Source organism: Neodiprion virginianus, chromosome 3 (assembly GCF_021901495.1).
Source record: "Neodiprion virginianus isolate iyNeoVirg1 chromosome 3, iyNeoVirg1.1, whole genome shotgun sequence".
In the NCBI taxonomy this organism is placed as follows: Eukaryota; Metazoa; Arthropoda; class Insecta; order Hymenoptera; family Diprionidae; genus Neodiprion; species Neodiprion virginianus.
This window is the reverse complement of record NC_060879.1, coordinates 16,735,447-16,746,437: the sequence shown is the minus strand read 5'-3', so window position 1 is coordinate 16,746,437 and position 10,991 is coordinate 16,735,447. Positions and strand designations below refer to the sequence as shown.

The following is a 10,991-nucleotide window of genomic DNA, read 5'->3' as shown; positions in this document are numbered from 1 at the left end:
ACTTTTCTGCACCTTCTACAATATTGCGTTCGCGCTATCCTAACTACACTCGAGAAGCCGACGTACACTCCCCAGCAATCCCTAGTACACTACCCTAGTTCTTTTTATACTCGCGAGTGTAGAGTGTAGCTAGCACGAACAAACCTAGTTTTTCGAGCGACAATTAAGCCATAAGATCACAAGAAGCCACGATCTACTTCATGAGCAGCGCTGCTGCTGCGTAAACTTACCAGACTGATGCTAGTGAAAACTTGTAAGTTACTAAACCACTGCTGCTTTTTACTGCTCATGAAACAGCACCCTTAAGCAACGGCGGCTGGGTGGAGCTGATAATGCTGATGGCCGTGACTTATGGTTTGTTACCGTGGTTTGTATGGATAACCAAAATGGAAGCGAACGTACTTGAGGTTATACAACAATGACAGATTTAATTCAAATCCAGTTTTATTTCCCTTAAAAGAACCGCGCATAGCACTATAGTGTATTAAAAATTGAGCATCTGCCCTATTTCTGACATATCGAGCGACATGAGTAAGATGTATTCAACAACTAACCTTTCTGATAAGGAGTTGAAAGAACAGGGGAACCGCTTGTTCAATTTGCACAAATATGAGGATGCAGCCAGTTGTTATACAAAAGCAATCGTAGGTATTGTTCGATGACTAAAAGCAAGAGATATTGGATTATTATATCACGTGTACGTATTTTCGTACGCCTTCATATTTAGAAGGATCCCACACACACCAGCTGATGATAACTATATATGACTAACTTTTGATGAACTGGTGTTCATAGCATTGATATAATAATACAATTGGAGAAAAAATTATTATTCCGTTGCTCTAGAATTGTCTAACATTAGATATACCATAATGAAGCGGAACGTGTTCATATTTTGCAAATTTAGCTACCATAAAATCATTCTGATCATAAGAGTGATTTTTTGTTCAGGGTTTTATTTTAATGTTGTAAACTTGAACCTTGTGACTTTTGAATACATGTGCAGTTTTGTATTAGTGGAATAACCTGATTTAGGATCAAGTGGATGACGAAGTTCTTATGCCACAGTTAATTGTGCGCTTTTTGCTGCGTGATGTGCAGAGGATTCTTCCAAAACATAGAGGTGTACAATAGTCACCACAAATGCTAACATTTTATCGTGACCATTGGTTCAGTTTTCGACTCGAGTCTCCACCTGAATGAAGGTTCACATCAGTGCTCAAAGACAATTATTCACTATATTTTGTTATAGATCAAAAATCCAACTCAAGCTACATATTTCACAAATCGTGCCTTGTGCCACCTCAAACTCAAACGATGGGACTCGTCCTGCCAAGACTGTCGAAGAGCTCTTGATATAGATCCCTGTCTAGTCAAGGGTCATTTTTTCCTAGGCCAAGCACTTCTTGAACTGGAACTATTTGACGAAGCTGTCAAGCATCTTCAGAGAGGTAACAGCTCATATTCGTTTTCAAAATTATGTACCCTAAGAATATTTAAATTATGATTGTTGAATTGAAGACTAAGCACAATTGACTAGCGTGTAAATGAACTCTTGAGCCATGTGTAATTTTTATCTCTAAAGATTCATGACTGTTATACAGAAATCGACCTATTATACATGTAGGTAATTGTACATCCCGAATCTTGCACAGTAAATTAACTTGCAGAGTCAATTAGCTATTCGGAAGCCTGTTTACTGAAACTATTTTAAAAAACTTAATCTCATAATAAATATTCCGTTCAGTTCCTTCATCCTCCTTATAAAAACTGAAAAAAAAAATTACTGCAATCCTTTTTTTACGGCAATGTGTTCTGGTTGTGTCAACCCTTTGATGTACAAGATTTCCTTGTACGCTAGCCCGAGTTATATATTCCTACTGTACTTTTCTTTCCTCAGTTTTCAGTCGATTTTTTTTTGAGCCTTATCATTATGTTTGCTAGATATGTCTACCTGATGTTTGGGATGTTTGCTATTTTCTGTAGATCTTGGACCACTTACAGATGGTCAATGGCTTATTTTTTACACAATTTCCCAGACTGTTGTTCGATATTATATCATAGGTTGTATGAGTCCATAATAAAGTTACTTCATCATATCATTTGCAATCTTGATTATGGTCGTGTAGTGATCCGTGGTCATCGTCTGCAATACCAACGAAGATCGAGTCACATAGAAGCGTACGGCTTATGGGCCGCTTGAAGCAAAACTTTCCGCGACTCGTAAATCCGTAAGATGGCTCTACCGTCGGTCGACAGTAGAGAGTTAGCACGATCACCCCAACTCGCCAGTCGGAGCCAACACACCGACACTGTTCGCATTAGTATAGAGCGCTGTACGTGAGCCACACAAGCAAAGGCGCCACTAGCGACACCTAGCTGTTGGGGGGATAGCTCGTCCGAGCACCCCAACTTTTCTTGCTTCAAATAGCCTGCAGGCCGTACGCTTCTATGGGACTCAATCTTCGTTGGTAATACTGCTGCTGTTATTTCTTTGGTATTGTCTCTTTTAACATACAGGGTGAGTCAGTTAAAACGGCCAGAATGGGAGGAGCTCAGTTGACGGATCAGGCCATACCCCTTAGCGAATCTAGAGCGAGTCAATTGAAATACCGAGAATGGGAGGAGCTTTGCTGACGGATTAGGCCATAGCCCGCGTGTTGATATCAAAGTAAAGTTTGCAGTCTGCGTACAGATATTCAGTGGTAATACGAAATAAAGTAACGATATGACAACAAGTGACGGATCATAATAAGAGTTTATTCCCTCACTTGGTGTCATATCGTGACTTTATTTCGTATTACCACTGAATACCTGTACGCAGACTGCAAACTTTACTTTGATATCAACACGCGGGCTATGGCCTAATCCGTCAACAAAGCTCCTCCCATTCTCGGTATTTCAATTGACTCGCTCCAGATTCGCTAAGGGGTATGGCCTGATCCGTCAACTGAGCTCCTCCCATTCTGGCCGTTTGAACTGACTCACCCTGTATATGTGATCTATACATGTACTGCTTGTTTCAGTCTCGTGTATTGGTGTAATAACCGCTGATGTGTATCGATGCTCAAGCACCATGTTTCAGTAATCTTCCTTCCTTCCCAGATCTCGCTGTTTTTGCAGATTTATATAGTCCGCTAGCTGGTGGCTCAAGGCTACAAAAAATTGAGAAAATCTGAATAAATTCATGTAGTTTAAAGAATGCTCGGTCAGTCAGCGATGTTCTGGGACACCTACTGAATATGTAAAAATGATGAGTAGCGTGCAAAATCTTAGGAAAAGCTGAAAATTTGTATACTGGTGTATTGAAGCATTAGGGATACACATCCACTTGTTAGTCACTCTAATTCCGGGACCCGACCTATTCAGTCAGCATTTTGATGATGCCCGAACATAGACTACACCCTAGGTAGCATGCATACAGGTTACAGTGCAAGGCATGGAACATGCTCACATTCCCCCGGGCGTTTATCCAAAGTAATTTAATACTTACAGAAGCAGTATAAGTAGTTTGGTGTAACGAGCGGTATTAGTAATAACGGTCAATAAATATATAAAGAATTTTAAGAATATTGAAAATCCATTTATCAATTTAAAAACCATTCAAGGCGGCTGCGATACATTTACACCTCTCTCTCTCTCTTTAATTCTTTCTCTTTAAACAACGGTACAGATTTTACTGAACGATAATCAAAGAACGAGATATCTTAGGCTTCAGTATAATTGTTATAGAAATAATATGCATTTTGTGTGAATAGAGTTTAGATTAACTGCAGTAGAACCAGACTGTTTGAAGTAGTAGAACTTACCTTGACTGCTCTCTATAACCACCAACGCTTAGGTTACTTCGTCGCATTCGTTATAATTTTGTGAGTAAGATTTTGTTCATTTAATGTCTTGTAGATAACACTGTACTAAAAATAAATATTACAAGGAAATCTTACAACATGAATACCTGGCACGTTGTCTGCTTTCGTGCATCATCAAAATGCTGACTGACTAAGCCCTATCCTGGCATCAAACGAACTAGCTAGTGTATGTGCATGCGTGATGTTTCAATACACCAGTATACCAATTTTCAGCCTCTCCTCGGATTTTGCACTGGATCGATCATTTTTGCATATTCACTAGATAACCATGGTCAGGTATCCTATAATCTCGCTAACTGACTAAGGATTGTTAACATATACACTGAGATTCAGCTGCATACATTTTTTCAAATTTTCTCAATTTTTTTTGTAGCTCTGATTCACCAGCTCTCCGACTACTACATATTGACGATGTTTGTGTTGATATTCTTTGCCTGGATTGCTTTGGCAATGTTGCAAATTACTCTTCTCAAGTTGTAATTTAGCGACTGGTATACTGACTATTTTGATCTCGTTATTTTTTATACATTTTACTTTAGCAATGAGCATCTCGCATCTTTTTGTTGTTTATAAATGTCACTTCTTAAGCTTTGTGATCATTGGTTAAAAAATTTTATTTGCGTTACCATAATCTGTTATTTTCTACAGGAAATCATCAATTTTGTCACAATAAAATTTCATGGTGGATTCTTTTATAGCATTAAGCGAGATCTTCATCACTTTGTTTTCGTTGATGCCTACAATGACAGCTTCTTCTATTTGCTGCACACTATCTAGGCTTTTGATCATTTGTACCATGTATGCTTTATTATTTTCGAGTTAGTATTGCCTCTTCCAACGCCTTGTCTGGTGCGCTTGTCAGTGTCACTGTCATTTTCTCAGTCTCTGAGCATATTTCTCTTACATCATTGACCTACATATGTTTTATACTTTTATACTTGTGTCACTGTACTTGAGTTCTTTCCCAATGTACGTGATATGATGCAGTTTTTTGCATTGTCCTGTACATAAGATATATTCTTGAATAATTTGTACCTCATGTTAGTTATTGGTTTCTGCTTACAATTCGAATCTGGATGACTACTCTCAGACTAGTTTATTGAGTGCCTTTGTAATTTTAAAAGTGATGTACAAAACATCCGCCCAAGGTACTGGATGCTCGGCTCAAGAGTAGGAGGTGCCTCACATTATGTAACTATTTTCCATTTAAATAATTTATAAAACAAGTGGTTAATCTCACTGACTTAGACAGGTCAAACTCAGAATTCCTCACTCACGATCAGATATGTTTTGAGCTTATAAAACATCAAACGAAATTTTTATTTCAATTTTTTTATTCCAATTTATTTTATTCTCTCTCTCTCTCACACACACTCACACACGCATACGTACGCACGCACACTCTTCATCAATCCAAAAATGAATCATTTTGTCAATCAATTTAAATTCGAAAAATTGGTGATTTCGAAAAATTAACGACGGAGCCAGGAATCGAACCTGGCGTCTAGAGATGCTTGACCGGAGCCTTACTCCACTAGACCACCTAGCCGCCCTGACTCTGTTGTCGTTAATTTCTCTCATCACCAGTGAGTTCGAATTTGTTTTCCTGTGCCCGGTAATTCATTAGATGTTGAAACGCGGAGATCTAGTAAAAACTGTATTTTTCATTTTTGAGTTTATTATAACTTAGAAAAAGATAAGTAGGAAGTTGAAAATACATACTTATTCCAGTTTCTTGTTTATAAATAATCGTAAGTACGCTATTAAATGGATATAATTGTGTAGATAATTATATTATCCTCAAAAATGGTAGTAGCTTTCTAAATTCTCGCTTCTTTTCAAATTATGAATTTTACTTATTATTAAACCAATTTCGAAAATCAATTTACTGATTGAAGTGGGACAAAGTTACGCTGCACATGTGGTATTTTCACTAAAATACTTAAAATTTGCATAAATATTGCACGTGAAAAAATTCTGTTTTGAAGCACACAATGTTGCAATAATGGTATGATATTATAATGTTGTAGTTTCTTTTAAGTTTCAGTTTTATTACATTAAAAAATATCAATTAACAACTGATTCATTGTTAATACAAAAAAGATATTCAACAGCGTGTGGTCCAACGGCGTGGATCAGATCCCGAAATTTATTTGTCCGATTGACTTCAAATTTGGTCAGTTCCACGATTATAACATTTTCTGTAAAATGACCGATTGGACTTACAAAATGTTCATTCATTTGTTACTAACAAACTATTGAGGTCGTTTTTATTGTCGAAAACCAAAATTTTTTTTCACTGGGTCACCATGTTGTTCCCATTTTCCAATTTCTTACACAATATTTGGTCATTCTACAGTTTTATTGCTTTTCTAAAAGTACATCGTCGGTTTTTTTGATTTCTGATCACTGTAACAGCTACAATAGTCCATGCTGTTGGACCACACCGAGGCCAAATATGTTTTTTTTTTGTATTAACAATAAATCCATTTTCAATTCATATATTTCGATAAAAAACACTGAAACTCTGTAAGACCTTGTACTATCTGTGTGTAAAAATCCGACCTTGTCCTTCTAACACCGCTGTCAACAAAATGTTGGAAATTTACGTATTTTTTAGACCAAATCCTTACGTTGTGTCTTAATATATTAAAATGTTGATAACTAAGCAAAAAGGAATTACTTCACATGGAAGTACTACATGAGTGTCCAATAATTTGGGAGATATATTTTTCATTTCAAAAGTCAATTATACGTTTTTATGTTAACTCTGTATACATTGTTTCGTAACTTCATTCTACAGTGGTTATTTTTCTGTATTGTTTGACATTTGAGTCTGTGCGAGAAACCGTTTTTTTTTTAAATTCCTTAGCAGTTCACATTTTTGGAATCATTTGCACCTTGCATTTCAGACTTATGAATCCCAATGATAAAAATCTATTAAAAGTTTTATTTGTATCAGAATATTTGACTGCAATGATGATTTTGGTTCATCTTACATCCTGTTCGGCCTTAGGGTATGCATCCAAAACGGGAGAGGATAATACTCATGCAAACTCACTACCTCGAAAATATTCTTCTAATTTTTATACTTTGAGTAACATTTTATAATTAGCCAAATTATCTGAAATTTGTTGTAGGCAATTTATCACATCGTTAAAAGTCAAAGAGTTAAGGATCAGATTCGTCACTGCAAGTGTTGGCAGTCAGTTACTTATGAGGTTGAAGTTAGTAACAGTACTACACAATGCATGATTAGCAAAAATCGTTACCTCGCACATTCAGGATTGTTTGAAATTCAATAAATTATAATAAACAAAACACATTGATATTTTGAAAAGCCGACTTTTTGAAAGTCGTTCTAAAATTTTTACTAGGACAATTTTTTCCCAGATTTTTCTTTTCGTTAACGTAACTAACTTTAGCCTCTCAGTTACTTTCCCCATTCACCTTTCAGCACATATACATACTTTATCATAGTAACAAGAATATCAGGTATGACAATACGGGGTCCAAATATGAAGTTGAAACTAGCAGTCAGAGTTAGCAGCGAAACGTGTTCAACTTTTTGGAAATAGAAAAATATAGTTTAGTCTTATACTCATAAATCTGTGAAAATATTGGGGGTTCAAGGTATTTTAAAAAATTTTGATTTTCGGACTTCACTACTTTATTCGAGTGAACATTAGAACGTTTGGCTGCTAATTTCAGCTGCCAGCTTCAGCCTCGTGGTCCAAATTCGACTCGGTTTATGCATCCCACATGACTGAGCCAATAGCTGGATATGCTATGAGTTTTGCTATCTTTAAAACGATGCGTGTGCCTTATTCAAGCAATCAGAGTACAGCTTATGTTCAGATTGAACATCGTAACCTGCCATAGTCATCCGAATACTATTTATTTTGACGTTTTAGATGGTCGTGGCGGGATACAGTGCTCAACCTGAAATGAAAGCTGTAACTTCGGTTGCTTGAATAAGGTGCACGGCATGATCCGTAGAGAGTATTACCGATTATCACGGACTCATGACACGTGACTCCGTGCTCATAAAGATGCGACCCGTTTACCTTTTGGCAAATAGCGCAAGTTACGAGAATTAGTAACTTATAGCACGTAACTCAGTGCATGTAAATATGCTATGTGTATGCTATGATTTTTAAAAACGTTGGCTACATTCTTGCTCAACAATTTGACCGCTCACTGGCCGGATCGATGACATGCGCAATGGCTCACCTGGTATTCTTTCCACGATGATACTTCACACCATTGTAGAAATGCTAAGGCTAACATCAATTGTTGTGTCATGTTTAGCGGTGGATCTAGCCAAAGAACAAAAGTTGAATTATGGAGATGATGTGACAGCTATGCTGAGGCAGGCAAGAAAACGGCGTTTTCAATTGCGGGAAGAACAAAGGGTGGCGCAAGATATTGAACTGCAATCTTACCTTAATCAATTGATCATCCAGGATGCCGACCGGAACATTGCTAGTCTTGAGGCCAACGATAGTGAAGGCACAGAGAATGAGGAAGAAACAGATAGAACAGGAACGACGAAAGAACAGGTTGAAGAGTATCGGGACAACTGTATTGCTCACCTGAACGACTTATTCGCCAAAGTGGATGAACGACGAAGAGTTAGTATCGCTATAAAATTGCTTACTTTTTATCAGTATAATGTTTCACATAGTAGTGATTGTATGTTCCACATATGAAATGTTATTACGAGCATGCAATAGTCCTTTACCAGCCTTTTAAGTACAGTTTTTCGTTTCATTGATAAACGAATGAACGGAATCGATCTAAACCAGAACGGTAAATTACTGAGGTGGAATGGAATGATGGAAAGTATCTCACTTAGTAAAAATAGAGCAATACCGCCTGAAATCGGCCAAGAAGTTATGGAGAGATAGAATGATATAGAGCACACTATATATAGGATTCCTTATCTTCGGTTTCCTCCTTGTGTAAATCTTCGTACCCCCATTCTTTTATGCCTGAACATGAGTGTCGAATATCGTCAAACTTTGGACCCCCCCCCCCCCCCCCAAATTTATTTTTAATTGATTGCGATAGTAAAAGTTCGGCATCGACTATTGCATGCCCTTAAGAGCTGGAATGATGATATATCAAATATTAGTCTTGCAATGTTTTCGACCTTGGGTATTTTTTTTTCTTGCAACTGCTTGCGAGTTTGTTTATAACATTCCTTTTAAAAAAATAAATTGAAAAAATATTTCGACATATTTTGTTTGAATCTGGCCTTCTTGTGAAGATCCTGAGTGGTATACTCTCAGGATATTTCCTCATGCAACATTACATATTTGTTTTGAACAAAAATAAATTTTGACCTGCCTACCCTCAGATCTCTTCGATTTTTTGTTACTTTTGAGATTTTATTATTTTATATTTATTTTAATTCATTTTCACCGTGTAATATTTTCAGATTATTTTTAAGTTCGTGTATTGAAACAAATGTTGCACTTGCATTATTCGATAAAGTCACACTGATTGTTGGGAAACAGGTGCGGGAAGTACCAGACTACCTCTGTGGCAAGATCAGTTTCGAAATCCTTCAGGAACCAGTGATAACGCCGAGTGGTATCACCTATGAACGAAAAGATATCGAGGAGCATTTGCAGAGGGTGGGTCATTTTGATCCTGTGACGCGAGTTCGCCTGACCCAAGATCAGCTCATACCCAACCTATCCATGAAGGAAGTTGTTGATGCATTTCTTCAAGAAAATGAATGGGCACTGGATTACTAAGTGTCGTGCAAGATCTAACAAATATTCACGGACCTGTAATATCATTATTCTATAATATATCACTGTAATTACCAGCTGTACTATACTACAAGTTGTACTATAGCACAAGTATACGGAACTCTCTAATCCAAAGGTGTTTCATATAATATATGTTTATACTATTATAAGAATTTATTACATAGATCATAGGCTATATTTTTTTTGCTCATTCCAGCAAATTCAATGCTGTGATTGCTATTATTGAAATCTTCACAAATCATACTAATCGAATTTGTAATAATTACGTACCTTTTATATTTCGACGTGTGACATATTTTATATCCTCCAGTATGTTTTCAACAGCTTTGAATTGCTACAAGTTTCGCAGAAAATTGAGCATAGCCCCTTATCAATGCATAATTAACAGCACTGAAGATGACTACGGCTTTGTGTAATGCACTTATACCAACATGTGACCATCAGGTGGTCTTTAATTGGGGTTGGTGGAGAAATTTTGATCACAACACCTTCCAAACCTTCTCCAAATCGTTCAAAACTAATGTGTCAATGTTTAACGACCTAAATCGATGAAAGCCCTTGCATCAAGAAACCTGATTTTAACCCATTTAAAGTTGATTTTCACAATCAGGTACAGAAAATTGTTTACAAAAAATATAAATTGCTCGCAAAAATTTTGTTTCTCAGATGTGTTTGAGTGCATTTTTTGTGCAGAATACGACGATTATTCGACAAAAACGTAATCACAAGCTGTTTACATTTGTCAATAAACAATTTGAATTCGCAGGGAGAAAAATGGTTCTTTTTAAAAATTTTTCATTGAAGATTTAAGCCTGATTTAAGCTACTCCAAGCTCGTTGGTGCATGGGTTCCCAATGATGTCTTCTTGCATATAACGAGAGGAAACAGTGAACCTTAATAAATTAATTGGACTTCATTGGTTGGTGAGACCACAGGAATACTTTAGTTTAAAAGGCAGGATGAACCAATTTACTGGAAACATATCATGGGATGTCAAACTCTTCCGCGTCAAGTGGCGAATTAAAATTATGTTATGACAAGTAACAATTATCAGTCAGCTAACAATAAAACTTATTGCCAAGAATTTTCGAATCACCACATCAAATATTTAAGCTGTACTTATTGTTAACCGAAAAGAACGTGCATCACCTACATAAGCCTCTATAAACCACTTACGATAACTAAAGCTTGAGATGCCAGTCTGCATGAACTGACAAAAGAGTTCTTGCATGAGCAGTCGGTTGCTCAATGCGCTGTGTTTCACCATTTTCTCTGGATATAGACAATATAGTCACTCAAGAGTAAAAAAATACTAATAATCAGCCTTACATATTCAATT

The 10,991-nt window shown here is 36.6% G+C and overlaps 1 protein-coding gene across 3 annotated transcripts; it reads left to right on the top strand.

Annotated features, from left to right (window-relative positions):
- Positions 1–278: 278 nt before the first annotated feature.
- Positions 279–9,766, top strand: LOC124300726 (E3 ubiquitin-protein ligase CHIP). Of its 3 annotated transcripts, none has more exons than XM_046755060.1 (4): positions 279–354; positions 1,253–1,451; positions 8,181–8,503; positions 9,392–9,766. In XM_046755060.1, exons 1-4 carry the CDS (start codon positions 352–354, stop codon positions 9,632–9,634), a joined length of 768 nt encoding a protein of 255 aa, XP_046611016.1. In that variant the 5' UTR covers positions 279–351; the 3' UTR covers positions 9,635–9,766. The 3 variants fall into 3 exon arrangements, with proteins under 3 accessions (XP_046611016.1, XP_046611014.1, XP_046611015.1); XM_046755058.1 differs by lacking the exon at positions 279–354 and adding an exon at positions 374–644; XM_046755059.1 differs by lacking the exon at positions 279–354 and adding an exon at positions 374–697.
- Positions 9,767–10,991: the final 1,225 nt, after the last annotated feature.